Raw genomic sequence first — 19028 nt, forward strand, 5'->3', positions numbered from 1 at the left:
AAAGGGGCACTACCGGGAAAGGAGTCAATCCTAAGTGTAGTGATGGTGCTGAGGCGAAAGGAAAGGTTTGATTCAACTGCACCCTAAAAAGTGTTTGTTGGCGCCAAGCTTGTATGTGTTACGGTAGTGAACATTTTAAGGACAAGAAGGTGATCTCTCGGAGGGATCGAGATACCTTTAGTCTGGTGAGTTTGAATAAACCTAGGACATTGTGTTATACTAATGCTTATTTGATTTGTTTCTATGAGTGATGTGCCATTTTGGCCTTCTGGGAAGGTTTCTAGTTTGGGGCTCACGCGTGCAGGTATATCACCGGTCGCACAACCCATTTTGCCAGTATGACTTGTGGATATTAGTGTGCGGGACACGGGTGGTCTATGTATCCGGGATACATAGTGAAGAGATCAATATATATGTATATCTCGGGATATGCATGTGTGTGCGGGACACAAGAGGTCTATGTATCGGGATACATAGCGGAGAGATTGAATGTGTATATCTGGGATATACAAGTGTGTCTGGGACACATTGAAAGATTAACACTTGCCCTTGTGCAAGTGGGAGCTGTTGGAATTTATTAATTTGATTAATAAATTAAATGCCCAAGGGCAATATTGGAAACTCACTATTAGGGCGGTTACAAAATAGGTTATATATTTTAGTAACCACCGCATTAGTGAGTAAGTAACGGAGTGATTCATTCGCACGAGCGAATCTCTGAGAAACGGCGGCTCCATCTCTCTCTCCCTCTCTCTAAGAATCGCAGACTTAGATTTTCTTCTTTGCTAGTATTTGATCTTCATTCCATTAATCCACGGCATTTGGGTTGTGGATATTATTCCCTTTCCCTGTGATTGTGGAATCTCGCCGGTAAACCTTTGGTGGTGGAACAAGAACGTGGATCTAGACTTCCGCTGTGAATACTTCAAGTAAGGGAAAGCGAATTCAGGTAAGGAATTTTTTCCCCATCAATTAATTGAATTGAATTACTTTTGATGTATTTCCAACAGATGATGTCAAAATTGGATGACTTTGGTTTTTATGAGAGTCGCTAGAAAGCATTGCAAGACAAGAGGGCTAGGTCACCTACTCCACGTTGGAATCACGTGCAGGTAATCTCCGCTTTCAAAAGTTAAGTTTTGTTGATAGGCCAGTTTGACTTGGGTTCTACCCACTAATTATATGATAGAATCAATCAAAATAGCAGTACCATTAGTTATCCTCTGGTGGTTTCGCAATGGCTGATTTTTAGTGATGGCTTTGTTACTGTATAAGCCTGAGGAAGTATTAATGCAAGTGTCCAGTATTCAAGTGGATGAGCTTATGATGAAAAAGTAGTCTGGGAAGACAACAAAGTGAAGGGATGAAAAAGGAGGCTAATGATGAGTGGAAGCATATGGGAACAATGCTGAATGATATTTCAGGCCCCAAGGATGATGATGCCATGCCCTCCAGGCGGCAGGAGAAAGGCAAAAAAGGAAAGGGTGAGAATCGGTGGTAGAAATGTTTGTTATAGGCGCTAGCTTGCAGCTACCAATAATGTGGAATCTATTTTAATGGAAATGAAATCTGGAATCACTATGGTCTGTAAATCTCATGATAGATTTCATGTTTTTCATCCTGGAACATCGTTGATGTCCTTTGTACTAGCACATGATTTGAACTCAGGGTCTTTAGTTCATAGTTCCAAAAGTAAGCAATTAGACCAGCGAATCGTCCTCTCAATTCCAGTCAATCCAACATTGACTTGAGCATTCTTTGGTGGGGAGATCATAGCAGCTCCTTCACACATCCATTAGACCACCGAGAATGTTCACATAAGCATCTCCCGGTAGGGATCTCAACCCTTATTTTGCACCTCAATTTTGTCTAGACAAAGAGTGAACTTTCTTAAATATTCAATTACAAAAGGGCTGTTGACCAAAAAAAACATAAAAATTACAAACGGTAATTGTCACATTACATGACGTTCTCTATGTAAAAACTCACCCTCCATCAATCTCTTCTGGCTCTCTTTATTAAAAAATGTTGTTTCGTAAATTGACATGTAAATAGGAATTCATATAAGAGCAACTGTTTGAGCATTCATGCGGCGTGTGTCCAGCTTCTCTTGGTCTGGTTTGATTGCCACTTGAGAACCTCCATAGAAACTGTTTGTCCAAATCACATCATGACCGGCTGCCTCTTTTATTATCTTCTTGTGGGTCCATTTTTCACGTGGCCCAATCCGGCTTTTCAATGGGTGGTCATCAACTGTGATAGTTCTCTTTAAGAAGAAATGGGTGGACAAGGAATTATTTGTTGTGATTTTTATGGAGAATCAGTCTCCATCATGTACTTGTACAAAACATTCAAAATATTTTACCCTCAGAACCACAGCTTAAAACCTATGTTGTTCATGTTGACTCGGATCCAATTAGTTAGAAGTCCATTCATGGCATACTCATAAACAAAATACCAATGCCTCTCCCTGAAACACACACCCGAAAGCTTGATAATATTGATATGGTTGATCTTGGAGAGTAAATTGATTTCTTTAGAGACATCTCCATTGATCTTTTTAATAGTAGCTAGATCTCCATTAATGGTTCCATGATAGACGATCCTAAAAGAATTCTAATCGTTTGATTATAATAATTTTTTCACATGATGCCACATGAGACTATACTGCAGACAATATAAATCAATTTTATATGAAATTAATATTTTGAAGTGGAGGAAAATAAACTGGCGCTATGAGAAAGTGTATTGTGAACCACCATTAATTTCCTTGTGTTTAAGTTAACATAGAAATGAAAACATATTAAAAATAAAACCCTGCCTTAATGTCTTGGATAGGCATGTTGGTGCTTAACTTATGGATAACGATGTCCTTTGATAAATAATAAACTACTGATAAGGTAACAAAATTTTGCAATTTTAAGTTCCAACCTAAATTGAGCTTTTGAACCACTGGAGTACAACATCGGTATATACCTTAATTTCCAATATTCAATACTAATAAGTAAAATATTTTTTATTTTTTAATTAAAAACATGTAAATATCTATAATGGAGAGAAACAGATTCTTCTTAATCCTGGCCTACAAGAATATCTTGAAAAAAAAAAAAAAAAACAAAGTCTAATAAATAAACACAATGGGTTGAGGATTTCTAATATGAACACAACTCATAATAGAACTTAGCTTAAAGGAATCCTAATATGAACAAAATTCGAACAAAACTCATAAGACAACTCAAACAGTAGTATTATATAAGAAAAAAAAATAGAGTCTAATAAAGAAAAAAAAAACAAGTCTAATAAATAAACACAATGGGTTGAGGATTTCTAATATGAACACAACTCATAATAGAACTTGGCTTAAGAATCCTAATATGAACAAAACTCGAACAAAACTCATAATACAACTCAAACAGTAATATTATATAAGAAAAAAAAACAGAGTTTTAAAAAAAAAAAAAAAAACAAAAAAACAAAAAAAAAAAAAAAAAAAAAAAAAAAAAAAACAAAACAAAACAAAACAAAACAAAGTCTAATAAATAAACACAATGGGTTGAGGATTTCTAATATGAATACAAGTCATAATAGAACTTGGCTTAAGGAATCCTAATATGAACAAAACTCATATACAACTCAAACAGTACTATTATATAAGAAAAAATAGTATTATATAAGAAAAAATAAACAGAGTCTAATAAAGAACACAACGGGTTGAGGATTCCAAATATGAACACAACTCATAATAGAACTTGGGTTGAGGATTCCTAATATGAACACAACTCATAGTAAAACTCAAACAATAGTATTATATAAGAAAGCTATGACCATGTAAGAAGAACAGTATTTTATTTCTAGAGTAGAGTTTAAGCTCTGACAAATTTGAAGACGGAAATTTAAAGACCAAAGGGATTTTCGGATTAAGGTATGAATCCATTCGTTCCACCTTAAGCATTCGTACAATTTGCAATTCTCATGTTGAAATTTAGTTAATCTTACTTGGTCGTCATTGTTATATTCTTTAAAAGTTATTTTGTTTTATTTACTTTTACTATGTCTAATCACTCCATTGAACTGAGATTACTTTTAAGAAAACACGGAGATAGAAAGAGGGAAAAGAACAGAAAGAGGGAAAAGAACCGGATTGTACAAACCCAATATCTTCAACTGTATGAACTATGCTTCCAGGACTTGTCCCTCCGCTCTCTGTCTCTCGGTTACTTCCTGTAGCACACCGATAGATCTTCTTTCTTCCAAGAGATTGGATTTGTTTCTGCTCTCTGTCTCGATTACTTCTTGTAGCACACAAACCCAATCTCTTGGAAGAAAGAAGAGAGAATGTAGAAACAAATCGAGCCACCATTACCATTAAGAAAGACGAGAGAGAGAGAGAGAGGTCCTGAGAGAGATTGCAGCACTAACAACGCTCCTTCGTCTTTCTCATGGTAGCCGAATCTACTTAAGAAAGGAGAGAGGGGGAGAGAGAGAGGCCCTAAGAAATTGCATCTCTAACCGACTCAAATGGAAGTAAATCGTGGATATTTCTCAACCACGATCCAGCTTTGTTTTTCAAGGAAGTCCCATTTTTCTCTCACCGGTCCAAACATTTATTCTTTTTTATAAATGATGATTCGAAATTCAATTTTAATTTTATTCTCTTCTATTTCTATAAACGTATAAATGTGGGTTAAAGGAAAATTGTTTTAAAAAAAATCTTATTAGTTTTCAAAATGGTATTTCTAATTAGAAACTAACTCATCAATCCCTATTTATTTTCTCATCTTTTTCCTTTCTCCTATTTTCTTCCTATTTATTCTCTTTCGTTTCTATAATTGTGGGTTAAGGAAAAATTGAAAAAAAAAAAAAAATCTAGAATACATTAGGTAATCTTTTTCTTTTTCAATTTATTTATCGTTTATCTTTTTTGCATTTTATTATTATATTTTTATTTGATTTTATATTATCTATTTCTTTATTTCTTCTACAAGTTTTGTTATTTGATTTTATAATGTGAATAAAATGTTAGATCTATGATTTTTTCATAATGTGAATAAAATCTTATAAGGGCCCACATACTATACGTAGCAAAAAAACATTAGTGCTTCTCCAACAATAAGGGTATTCTGGACTTTTATTCTTCCTCACCCCAATGTTGGATCCTTGGTCTACCCCTGGAGGGATCACTTATAGCCAACTGGTGAATGGTTAGGATCGAATTGCTTAAATAAAATATGTAATTAACTTTATTTTATTTTTGTTACTTTTTTATTAGATTTTGTCTTCTATGAAGTTGATCTCCCTCTCATCTTTTCAATTACTAACATTTCATCATACTTCATACAGTTGAAGATATTTTAAGGCTAACAAATTAGCTAAAACAAATCCAACTAGAATAGAGTCTAGAAAGTTTCAAAATAATCCAAATATATATTAATCTTCATCAAAATTATTTTCTTATTTATAGGTGATATATCCTGAGCTCTTGTTCATATTTGTTTTCCATGTAATGATTTATTTGCTTTTTAATTAAAAGAATAATAATTTTAATTACTATTTTCTTTTGTAGGATATATGGCGGACATTGTTAAAATAAATAATTTGACACGTTATGAGACTGACTGGAAAATAAAGATTGTATTATTGCAAAAAAGTCCTGCTAAACATTATGAAAACAGAAGAGGGACTGGAAAAGTACAAAAGCTGGTTTTGATCGATGATGAGGTATGTAATAGTTAAAAGGCAAAATTATTTTTTATGATAAAATGTTTACTCAAATAATTGATTTTTTTTTCTTCAGGGTACCAAAATTCAAGCAGTAATGTTTAATGACATTGTTGATAAGTTTGATGAAAAACTTATTCCTGGAAAATCATATTGTATAAGTTCTGGAATGGTAAAACCGATAAATCCAGCTTTCAGTATTGTCAATAAACTCTATGAAATCCTGTTAAACAATACTTCGGTTATACAAGAAGTTCAGGAACAAGATGAAGAAACCAGGATAAATATTTACAACTTCATTGATCTTGCTGATTTAAAGACCACAATTGATATCAAAGAGAAACAAGTGTTTGGTAAATACTTATACCTTATCTTTAATTTTAAATATTTTTTAGTATTCAACTATTAAATAAATTCACTAACAATTGTCATTTATTTTTCTTTTAATTTTTCAGACGTCATTGGTATTGTAGTCGATGTTAAACCTTTGGCTACAATAATCACAACACAAACAATGCAGAAAAGAAAAAAAAGAGAAATTCAAATTATGAGCATGAAGTAAGTTTTTCTTCATTATATTAATTATTTTATACAATTATTTATAATAATTAATAATAACCTTATTTATTGTTATTGTTTATTAATAGGTCTGAATCTATAATGTTAACATTGTGGGGGTGAATATGCTACAAAAGAAGGAAGTGAACTACTAGAGACCACATCGGAATTTCCAATTGTGACTTTCTCCTTTGTAATAGTATCTTCTTATAAAGGTAAAATAATTTATGACATTTTAAATTTTTTTATTGAAAACTTAGAATATATATATATATATATATATATATTTTTTTTTTTTTCTTTCAGGATTTTCATTAAGTACAATGGCATCTACAATGATAAATATCAATCCAAAAATCCATGAAGTTGAAAAACTAAGAAAATGGTAAGTATTTTAATTATATTTTAACTTGTTTAATAACATTTCTAACATATTAATAACATTTCTTACAAAACTTTTATGTTACAGGTTACAATCAGGATCTGGTCTAACGAAAGTTTACAATGACAAACCAACTGAACAAACATATAAGGATGCAAAATATATAACAGTGGAAAATGCATTTGGAGACTCAATAGATTCTTTTAAGGTAAATTTATAGATATCAAATTTATTTTTTCAATTTATTTAGTCGTAAAATTTATTATAATATTATATTATAATTTACATATTTATATTTTTTTAATACCACTAAAATATGTACTTTTACAGGAGGGATGTTATTTGTATATTAAAGGTACAATACAAACAATCGAAAACCCAGAACCATGGTACCATGCCTGCAACTCTTGCAAAAAAAAATATACATTTTAAAGAAAAAGAAGCAACTTGTGAAAAATGTGGAAACAACAATGCGGAATACACACCACAGTGAGATTCTAAACTTTAATTTCTACTAATAAAAAATTATATTGTGATTTACTAATTAATAGTAAATTGTTCATCTGCAGGTTTATGGAAAGATTTAAAGTGACAGATTCTACCGGAATAATAACAATTACAGTATTTGATGCAATCAAAAGTATTGTTGATTGTTCAGCAACTGAATATGCAGCATCACCAGAAAAGGTAAATATAATTTCTATTTCTATTTAATTAGTTTTATAAAATTATATATTTATAATATTAATTTAGATGACTCAATTATAAGTTTAATATTATTGTTTTTGAATTTTACAGCATAAATGCAAATTGATTCATCGTGAAGGACGGACACATTCATTCTATTTCAAATGCGATAGCAGAAACAGATACAATTTAAGATCAAAAAAGGGTATCGTTGCAGATGCCATAGAAAATGAAGAAGATAAGCTGAAGGAAGTAGTTGATTTAGACAAATATGAAAATGTTAAATGTAAAAAAATCAAAATAGAGAAATGTTAGATATGAGAAGTTTAATTTGTTTCATATGTATTAAATACTAAGATTTACTTTCATTTTCTTCCAATGTAAATCTTTATTTTAATACACTATTTTAATCAAAATTTTTTATTTCATTCTTATAAAATTGTCTGTTTAGCATAAATAATTTTTTATTTATCTTTTGGTTATTGGTTAAAAAGGGCAATATAAGTTGGTGGAAAAAACCATTCAAATAGGTTGAGCTTCTGTAGGCAGACAAGTTCGCAAATCCCATTGGGGCAATTCAACAAGCTTATTGCAATAGTTGATCTTAATCTCCCCAAAATTAGGCAATATGTATGGAAAATTGAGATGCAACTTTTTCTTTCTAAAGGGGAGAACATTATATACAGCAGAGAGAAACCAAGTTCATTACTGAGCAGAAAGATGTCATTGTTTCTCTTTAACAAATTCAATGGAGATCTACACGTAGAAGAGCACCACAGAGCTTGCTTGTTTATTTCACTGATTATTCCCTCACCCCAAAACTTGATTGTTTATTTCAATTGTCTTCTTTCTTAATATAAAAATTTTCTCTCTGTTTTTTTTGACTCGATATCGTTTCTCTCTCATATGGCCACGTGTATTTGCACGTGTCTTACAAGTATGGAAGCTCGAGATATAATCGACCATACATGATCGAGAGAAAGGAGTTCTACATACAAGCAAAAGTTCTTTGCTGGATAAAGCATAACAACTCAACAAAGACTTGACCTATCATGCTCAGGGGGAGTAAAGAAAAATATAAACATCTCATATCTCGACCTCCTTGTACACAAATCATAAAATGTTTAAAAAGTGATAAGTAGCCATGCTCGATGAAAGAGGTCTAGATATACAAATCTAAATAGACCCATTAAAGTCTTCGGGCTTCTTGAATAAGACCTATGAAATTAAGCATAAAAAAGAAAAGACCTAAAAATATGTATACAACACATTAAGTGACGTGCATTTGCACGTGCACACTTTTACTAGTATATATATATATATATATATATATATATATATATATATATATATATATATATATATATATATATATATATATATATATATATATATATATATATATATATATATATATATATATATATTATTTTAAAACATCTCCCACATCTAAAACTTCGATCGGATGGCCCACAGGTGCCGCCAATTCGAGGCCCGGGTCTTCGAACTTCAGTCAATCAGGGTTTCCGGGTCAAGGTTAGGGTTAGGCTAGGGTTGGATGTCACAGTAGCAATGTGGATTTGTGGGCACTCGAGACCGGTGTGTTATATCCATGAGAGGTCATATATCACATTGTGGATACTCGTGAGAGGCCATTTATTGGTAGGAGTTGCAAATAGTAGACTTGGGCTCACGGACGCTCGAGACCGGTGAGTTATATCTGTGAGAGGACGTGAGAGCTTCCCGTCTATTATTTGTGGATGACCAATTGGGTTGATGAGTTCGTAGTCCGAGTTGGTTGTAGCCATAGGATACGCTGACTCTAGTGTGAAGGATACTGAACCAAGTTGGTTGGTGCCATAGGGGAAGTATCTGGATCTGACTTGATATGACTGAGTAGATGACTTGCATTGGGCTAGGCTTTACCTTGACATACGCCAATACTTATACCAAACGGTGATGTGAGAGAGCGGTGACCTAAACCCCAACTATGGATTGTCCGAGAGGGATGCAGGACCCATTACCAACTGATGTTGAGTGATTGGACTTTTCCCAAAGAAGTATGGTGCTATGACTTAAAGCATGTCTGCCTATAGAGACCAACATACATAGAATTAGATTCATACAGGCATTGTCTGTTTCATATCATATTGCATCATGCTATGTTTTGTATCATGTTATTTATGTTATTGTCGAATAACTACCTTGCTGAGTTCTTTTGAACTCACTTCTTTTGTGCAAATGCTTTGTTAGACTACCCTACGGGAACAGAAGAACATGATGGCCCATACTATGAGATACTCGTTGATGATGCATACTACCATCAAGGTGCTTGCGATCACGAAGATTACTTTGAAGATCCCTCGATGGATTATGTTGCATACCAGGATTAGTCCCACCTTGGAGCGGAGTTGTCCATGTCTTGTTTCATTTGTTTATGAGGACATACTGTATAAGACCGAAGAGACATTAGTCTAGATGTTTATCCCTTTCTTTCCTTCTTTGAGAACTGGATTGTAAACTTAATTGTACTTGATCTACTTTTCCACTACGATTTGGGGAGTGATTTCTCCACATACTCTTTACTGGTGATTTTTCATATATTGGTATCATTTAATTCCGCACTCTGATTATATTGTCTCTCTTATTTTTATCTTGGTCTCATTGTTTACATGATATTATATTGATTTGTGATCTTGTTCATGATTATGTTATTGTATATGTGGGAGGTTGGTTCCTCGATACGTGATCTTTAGGGCTGTGGATCACACACTTGGGTATGCCAGGTAGGGTACCGGTTGGGTGGATGTGACACACAGTCTTCCCCTATACATCAAGGCACCGTCGGTAGACATACAAAAATCAGGTTTTGCTTTAGGATTTGAAGAAATATTCTCCTTCAATTCATGATCTGAGACTTGAAGAGCAACAATTCGATCTCTTAAAGTGGATTTTGCTATCATGGATGCAAGAACTACTTTGGATCCTTATGGAACAATTTCCAGACCAAGTTCCAAAATCGAAAATAGAAGCGGTTTACTCGAAGCATTTAAATCAAACTATTTTCGCTTACTTTTCCTACTAAGAGCATCAACAACCACATTAACTTTACCAGGGTGATATTGGATATCACAGTCATAGTCCTTTCCAATTCCAACCATCTTTTTTGTCGCATTTTCAATTCCTTCTGGGTAAAGAAGTACTTCAAACTTTTGTGATCAATGAAGATGGCAATTCTTTCTCCAAACAAATAATGATGCCAAATTTTCAAGGCAAAAACTACAGCTGCTAGCTCTAAATCATGAGTAGGGTAGTTTCACTCATAATCCTACACTTGAAGCATACGCCACTACCTTTCGATGTTGCATCAGAACATAACCCAAACCAATCTTTGATACATCGGTATAAACTGTCAAACCAACGGAGTCATCAAGTATAGTCAACAGTGGGGCACTTGTTAGTCTATCCTTCAACTCTTGAAAGTTCTTCTCACAGGCATCAATCCAAACAAACTTCTCATATTTTCTAGTTAGCTTGGTCATAGGAGCAGCCAACCTAGAAAAATTCTCAATAAATCTTTGGTAGTAACCAGCGATTCCAAGAAAACTTCTTATTTCTATTACAGTCTTCGGTCTGTCCCAATCTGCAAATGCTTTAACTTTCTCAGGATCAACATGAATACCTTCTACTGAAACCACATGGCCTAAGAATACTACACTTGACAACCAAAAGTCACACTTGCTAAACTTGCAAAGAGTTGCTTCTCTCTCAATCTTTGCAAGGTGATACGAAGATGTTTCACATGCTCTTCTTCATTCTTTGAGTAAATCAAGATATCGTCTATGAATACAATCACAAATTTATCAAGAACATCATGAAATACTCGGTTCATTAAATCCATAAACACTGCGGGGGCATTTGTCAAACTGAAGGGCATGACCTTAAACTCATAATGACCGTACCGTGTTCTGAAAGCTGTCTTGCATATATCACCAGACTTCACTCTAAGCTGGTGATATCCATACCTTAAATCAATTTTCGAGAAAAATGCTGCACCTTTCAACTAATCAAAGAGACCATCAATTCTGGGCAGTGGATATCTATTCTTGATGGTCAACTTATTCAACTCTTGGTAATCAATGCATAGACGCATGCTACCGTCTTTCTTCTTCACAAAAAGGACTGGAGCTCCCCAAGGTGATACACTAGGCTATATAAAACCTTTATCTAAGAGCTCGTTCAGCGGGTTTTGTAGTTTGATAGGTGTCATTCTATATGGAGCTTTTAATATCAGAGCGGCTCTTGGAATTAACTCAATTGAAAACTCCAGTTCTCTAGCAAGAGGCATAGCTATCAAATCTTCTGGAAAGACGTCCTCGAAGTCATTAACTACCTTGACTTCCTCAAGCTTCTTCTCTTTCTTGATCTTGCTTCCAAATGAAGCACTTTCCACCAATGCACTCACTTGCATCATTGCAGTCATAGTCTTCTTGCTAACTCTTCCTTGATCTCCTTGAAATTCAAAGGATGAATTTCCTTTAGTCTGAAACTGTACTCTTCTCAAAGAACAAAGAATTACTGCTTTATGGGCAGTCAACCAATCTATTCCCAAAATAACATTGAAGTCCCTCATATCCAAAAGCACTAAATCAGCTTTCAGATTTCTTCCACAGATAGAAACAAGGCAAACTTCTATCACTTGATCTAGCTATACTACTGATCTAGTAGGTGTACTAATCATCGAACATCTAGATAAGTTTTTGGGTGTCATGACAGTATTTCTCACAAACGAAGATGATATGAAAGAATGAGATGCACCTATATCGAACAAGACCAAAGCAGGTAAAGAAGCGACGAGTAACGTACCTGTCACCACATCATGGTTCACATCTTGCTCAATTTCAAATATACTGAACATCTTTCCTGCCAAAGGGGCTGGTGCAGTCTTTGCTACAGCTACTAGCGGCTGACTATTCTTTTGAGGGCAAGAACGTGCAAAATGTCCAGTCTGTTTGCAGAAGAAATAGATAGGTTCTCTTGGTGTTACTGAAGGCACTACCATCGGAGGTCTTTGGCTCACAGGTCTGGGGTTTGCATAAACTAGCCTGGCGGCTTAAACATTCCCAACCGGTTTGTTCCCACTAAACTGACTTTGTTGTCCGGTCTGAGCATTCCCAACACTTTGTCCTACACTCTTGGGCTGAAATGTCGGCATAGGGTAAGGTGTAGGTCTAGTGAACATCTTGTCAGTCCTGTCAACAAAACCAGAATTTCTATTCGGCCAAGGTCTTGGAGACGGGAACTTTCTTTCTCTGACACTTCAATCTTCTTTGAATTTTAAACTATCTGGGCATAACTCTCAATCGGGAGGATAGTGAGATATGTCTTGATAGTAGGTCTCAAACCTTTGAAAAACTTCTTTGCTTTAGCATGATCAACTCTTAAAGACTCAAGAGCAAAAAAGAATAGTTCTTCAAACTTTTGCTGGTATTCCAGCACAAATAGAGGTCTTTGCACAATGACCATAAACTTAGATTCCTTCGCATCTTTCACAGCTTCTAGGTTTTACAGAAAGCATCTTTAAATATTTCCCAAGTAACTCCATTTGCATGCAAATCTTCTAGAATAGGGCGCGTAGAACTCCACCAAGCATTTGCTTCATGCTTGAGCTTCTACTCGGTGAACAATATTTTCTATGCTTCAGTACACTACAAGTTCCTAAAGGCTTTCTCTGACTCCCTCAGCCATTTATTAGGGAAAAGAGTATCCTTCATTACTCCAATAAAGGTCAGCACTTGAAGCTTCAGAGAACTCTCCATTAGTTTGGTATGAGGAGTACTTGCATTTCAGTCAACAAAAGGCACAATAGCAGGGTTAGGGTTCATTTGAGTAGCAGCACGAGTCTCATAATGCATAGCCATGATTCCTGTCATCATTTGATTAAACTGCACACTTTGTTGTTGCATGATATTCCCCATAGTGTTAGCAATATCTTGAAAGTTTGCTACCGGCGGAGCACCAGGGGGATTACCAGCAGTTTGACCATTTACAGGCACTTGGTCACCAGAATCAGTAGTAGGTACTGTTCCATTATGCACCCTTCTGTTCACATTTCAACTAGAAGAAGCAACGCGAGCTCTTGTGTCAACCATTTTGTCAATCCAACACGAAAACAAAAAAAAAATCCAAGAAAATCATTAAGAACTTATTCCCATGCTTTAATCATGCAAAACAGGCTTAACTTCATCAAATTAGTCATTACACTACCAATAATGTGCAAGAACTTAAAAAATCTTCAAAACTGGCAAAAACTTGACCTCATTGTGATTGTTGGTCACTTGGATGGTTGGTCCCTTTAAGCGACCAAAGGTGCCAAACACAAAAAACTCATTAAAAGGGCCCACGTCTCTCATTCCAAATCACTTCCAACCATTCCAAATTCGCGAGAGAGCTCTAGAGAAAGGCTTCTTGAAGCATTCAAAGGATTTCTAGGGCATCACTAAGACTGAAGAGACATTAGTTTAGATGTTTATCCCTTTCCTTCTTTTCTTTTGAGAATTGGATTGTACTTAATTGTATTCGAACTACTTTTCCGTTGCGATTTGGGGAGTGATTTCTCCACACACTCTATTCTTGTGATTTTTCATATACTGGTATCCTTTATTTCCGCACTCTGATTATATTGTCTCTCTTCTTCTTATCTTGATCTCATTGTTTATATGATATTATATTGATTTTGTCACATCCACCCAACCGGTACCCTATCTGGCATACCCGAGTGTGTGATCCACAGTCCACAAGATCCAGTAGTTAGTGAAATCATCCTCCCACATTCACAACAATATAATCAAGAACAAGACTAAATCAATGTTAACAATATTATTCAAATGAATCATAGATAAGTAACGAGATTATCATCAGAGTGCGGAAAAGATACCAATAGATATACAAATCAAAAGTAGAGTGAGGCGGAATCTCACTCCACGAGTACAGCGGAATGTAGTTCGAAAATCAAATGGGATTACAACCGATTCTAAGACAAGAAAGAAAGATATAATCTAACTAATCTAGAGTCTTTTCTACTTTATAAAGGATGTCCTCATAAACGTAGACTTCATCGATGATGCTCAGACGCTCCCACTCCACAGTAGGGCTAATCCTGGAAATAAGAGAGACCACTCGAGGGATCCTCACAGTAATCTTCGTAATCGCCAACACTTTGCGTATGGTACGCTTCTTCATCTTGCGCTTCCTCATATTGCACTTCATAGCCATCAAAACCTGTAGAATAGTCGAACAAAATATATTGCACAAAAAGGAGTGAGCTTCAAAAGAAACTCAGCAAGGCAAGTTATTCCATAATAGCATAAATAATATAGTATCACAACAAAGCAATAAGTGATATGATATGAGACAACAATGCATGTATGAGTCTAACTCTATGTATGTTGGTCTCTATAAGCAGACATGCTTTAAGTCATAGCACCATACTTCTTTGGGTAGGTCTCATCACACAATGCCGGTTGGTAGTGGGTCCTTCATCCATCTTGGACAATCCATGGTTAGGGGTTAAGTCACCTCTCTCTCACATCACCGTTTGGTCTAAGTATTGGCGCATGTCAAGGTAAAGCCTAGCCCAATGCAAGTCTTCTACTTAGTTACATCAACTCAGATCCAGATACGTCCATTCCTCGCCCCTGGCGATCCTTTCCGGTATCCTTCACACTAGAGTCAGCGTATCCGACTCTCTCAAATAAGGACTCATCAACCCTATAGGTCATCCACATATAGTAAACGGGAAGCTCTCATGTCTTCTCACGGGTTGGTTAATGGTCTTGAGCGCCCATGAGCCCAAGTCTATCCATATGCAACTCTACCCACAAATGGTCCCCACAATGTGATTCATGTCCCCTCACGGATATAACCCACCGGTCTTGAGCACCCATGATTCCCCATTGCTACCACGGGCCGTTCGGTCTCAATACCCTTTCGATTCGGGTCTGATATAACAAGGGTAATAACCTAGCCAAACACTGCTAGACAAGTCCTAGGTATGAAAACCAATAATTCGGGAAAGCGTCAAAGGGCAACATTGGAAATATCCCATACTACTCCCAATGAGGTCCAAGGACAGAAATGTCAAAAGGACATTCCCCAATCCCAAATCATACCTAAGCAATCACAATCATAATTCAGTCATATCATCCACGACAAATATCTCATCATGTGAAAGAGTATAATAAGATTCTAATGTACTTGCAGCATTCATATCATAATAGAAACTAACATAACAGTAGCAAATCTAATTAGTTCCTAAATTAGAAACTAAATCTATGCAAATCTATGTTAATATGGTAACAACTTTCCTTACCTTAAATAGATCCGAAAATATTCCGGACGGACAAGAGGATTAATCCAAAGTTAGCAAATAAACCCTAGAATAGCATCACACAATCATTAGGAAGTAGTCCTAAAAGAATAAGCATGAATCGAATCAAATCGGACGAAGAAAACAGATTTTGCTGTTGGGGGTTGATTGGCTGGGTAGCATTGGCCAGTCGACCAGCAGTCTGCCCAAGAGCAAATCCGAAAATAAAAATAGAATCTTGATCGGAAACCTATGCTACACAAACCGGAATGCGACGAAACTTGGAGGGATTGTCTAACACAGTAGTCTAAGACCAAAAAGCATAATTTAGACATCAAACCACCATTAAAACATTACTTACTAATTTAGAACCATAGTTTCTATTTTGGTAAAAATCATAGTTTTCATTGGAAACATGCTATGAATGAAAGAGACGAACTAGAGATGATTAGATCTCATTCTAGTACAAGAACACAGTAGATTAGAGGTATGAATAATCATAGAGAAGCATCTATAATGCTAGAATGAATCAAAATAGGAAATATTATCATAGCTTAAGAAGAAATCATAAGAATCATGTCAAGAATGAAAGAGATGATCTTAGTACAAGAGCATGAAAAGAGATTGTAAAGATATGACTACAAGGTTGCAGCATCTTCATCATAATCTCAGTTCAGAGATGCGAGTGATCATGGAAAGAATAAATCATTAACACAAACGATAGATTACTAACCTTTAATTGAAGAACAAGAGAGAGAGTTTGCAAGATTGCAAGATTAGGTCTTCTTCTTCACTCTTGGAGGCTTGGAGATGGTTTCCCTTTGTTCTCTAAGTGTTATGGAGGCTAGGGATACTAAAATCACGAAGTCATGGGGTATATATAGCAAGATTCTCCAACAGAAGATTCTGTTCAAGTTCAGCAACTCTGGGTCGATTGGCTGGGTAGCATTGGCCAGTCGACCCAAGCACTCGACCCAGGCTGACAGCAAAGCCAAAAATAGGGATTTGAGGGTCTTCCACTACTCAGAATCAAACGAAACTTTAAACACATATTCTAACATACCTAGCATGGAAAAATGGCTTTAAAACATATCCAACCAAGCTCTAAGGTCATCAACTAATCTTCTATTCATCAAGGTGCAGTCTCTTCTCTATATCCAACACTGACTTCAAGTATGGGGCATCATCTTCAATCTCCATAGGTTCGGAGTCGAACACTATATCTTCTACCAATATGGCCCATAGTTGACTTTCACTTCTACTTCGGGTCTTCGGACCTACAATCAAAGAGTATCTGGGTTTAGGTTAGTGTGAAACCCAGCCCTAACCTAACCCTGACCTTGACCCGGTAACCCGGTTGTTTTTAGGTCCGAAGACCCGGAGTAAAGAAAGAAGCCAACTATGGGCCATTTCAGTAGAAGACATGGTGTTTGACTCTGAACCCATGGATGTTGTTGATGGAGTTCCATACTTGGATGTCTGTGTAGCTTTGGAAAGGAAGCTGCAGTTGTCTGAAGATGAGATTAGTTGAAGGACTTGGAGTATTATCTGACTTGGTTTGAAGGTATTTCTTCACACTTGACTTGTTACTTGATGCGTATGCAAAAGCCCACAAGGTTTAAAGCCCATTTGATCCTCCAAATCCCTGATTATTCCTTACTGTCTGCCTTGGTCGACTGACTGGTCGAGTGGGCCACTCGACCAAGCACTCGACCAAAGGAAGGTGAAATCCGAGAAATTGTAATTTTAGGGTTTTTCACTCTTATTTAAACCCTACTTCGTATTTCTTTGTTACGGTTGCCTCCTAAACACTTTGTGAACGTGAGAACACCTCTCCGAAACTCTCTCTGGTGATTTCGAAGATTCCTCTACAGATCTGAAACCTCTCTTCTCTGTTCTTACAATTCAAGGTTAGTATCTCTTCTGAATTATTAATTCTCTTTTCTTGATCTTGTTCTTGATTGAGATCAGGAAGTTGATGCTGCATCCTTGCAACCATCCCTTCGTGATCTCCTTCGTTTCTTTGAGATCTATGATCATCATCATGATCTCAACCCTAGCCGAAGATTTTCTTGAAACCCTAACCCTTGCTTGAGTTCTGGAAACTCTTGTTAACCTCCCATGCGAGGGAAACCTCATGGGTAGTATTTCTAGTAACCTAAATTAGTTTTCCTATGATTTTCTTATTGCCTTTGGCCAATTATTTAATTTTCTTTCATTCTGTGATCTCAACCTTTTTATGGGAACCATAAGGTTGAAACCCTAAATTCTTGGGTTAAATCAAGAACCCAAATTTTCCCCATGACTTGATGTTTTTATCTTACTATATGATCCTAATATACCTTAGGAAGTTTCCCTTCAAATTTCGGATCATTCCGACTTCAAACGAAGAAGTTATGGCCAAAGCAGTCTGTACAATTCCGTACTGACTTGCTTGGTCGACTGCTTGGTCGACTGGGCCAGTCTACCAAGCACTCGACCAAAGGAGTCAGTAGCTTCGTTTTTCGCCCGAATTGATTCATTTGTTCTCTGATCTTTTAGGCATCTTTCCTAATGTTGTATCTATGATTGTTAGGAGTCTATGTGCTAAGTTTGGAGTTGCTCTCTTTGATATTTGGATCATCTTCTTCAATAATCAAGTAAGGACAGTTAATTCCTTAACTACATAGATTACTTGTTCTCTGGTTTCTACCTTATGAAACTATGAGATTACTTACTGTTATTATAATTTAATTCTGATCTCTTACTGTGAGATCAGTAGCACTTGTTTATATTATCTTTTTCATTTTTCATGTTATATGAATTACCTATTATTGCCTAATCTAATTTTGCTTTTACATTCTCTTGTATATGATGAACTGTTGGTTGTATATGTTATGACTGATCTGAGAATGTGTTTGCTTAAGTTTGGTTTGGGATTGGGAAGTTGTCCTTTTGACACTTCTGTCCTTGGACATCGGAGGGAATAGTATGGGATGTTCTCCAAAGATGCCCATCGACGCTTTCCCGAATCAATGGATGTCATACCTAGGGCTGTCTAGTAGTGTTTGGCTAGGATATACCCCTGTTATATCAGACCCGAATCGGAAGGGTATTGAGACCGAACGACCCGTGGTAGCAATGGGGATTCGTGGGCTCTCAAGACCGGTGAAAAGATCCGTGAGAGGACATGGATCACATTGTGGATACTCGAAAGAGGCCATTTATTGGAGGGTTGCATATGGCTAGACTTGGGCTCATGGGCGCTCAAGACCGGTGAAATGATCCGTGAGGGGACATGAGAGCTTCCCGTTTACCATATGTGGATAACCAATA

The 19028-nt window shown here is 35.9% G+C and overlaps 1 protein-coding gene across 1 annotated transcript; it reads right to left on the reverse strand.

Annotated features, from left to right (window-relative positions):
• Positions 1-11555: 11555 nt before the first annotated feature.
• On the reverse strand, positions 11556-12407 carry LOC149029041 (uncharacterized). Its single transcript, XM_089141110.1, has 2 exons — positions 12212-12407; positions 11556-11947 (listed from the first exon to the last, which is right to left on the reverse strand). The coding sequence occupies exons 1-2, from the start codon at positions 12405-12407 to the stop codon at positions 11556-11558; spliced, it is 588 nt and encodes a 195-aa protein (XP_088997236.1).
• Between the last annotated feature and the right edge of the window lie 6621 nt (positions 12408-19028).

The sequence above is a fragment of the Hakea prostrata genome, chromosome 1 (genome assembly GCF_041222555.1).
Source record: "Hakea prostrata isolate BN-2017 chromosome 1, UWA_Hpros_2, whole genome shotgun sequence".
NCBI lineage: Eukaryota > Viridiplantae > Streptophyta > Magnoliopsida > Proteales > Proteaceae > Hakea > Hakea prostrata.

Bases quoted from the DNA above. Each gene is read 5' to 3' on its own strand.
- LOC149029041 (XM_089141110.1), bottom strand. From the start codon at position 12,407: ATGGTAGTGCCTTCAGTAACACCAAGAGAACCTATCTATTTCTTCTGC. The intron at 11,948-12,211 runs GTACGTTACTCG...TTTTGGGAATAG, and splicing joins GAACCATGATGTGGTGACAG to ATTGGTTGACTGCCCATAAA.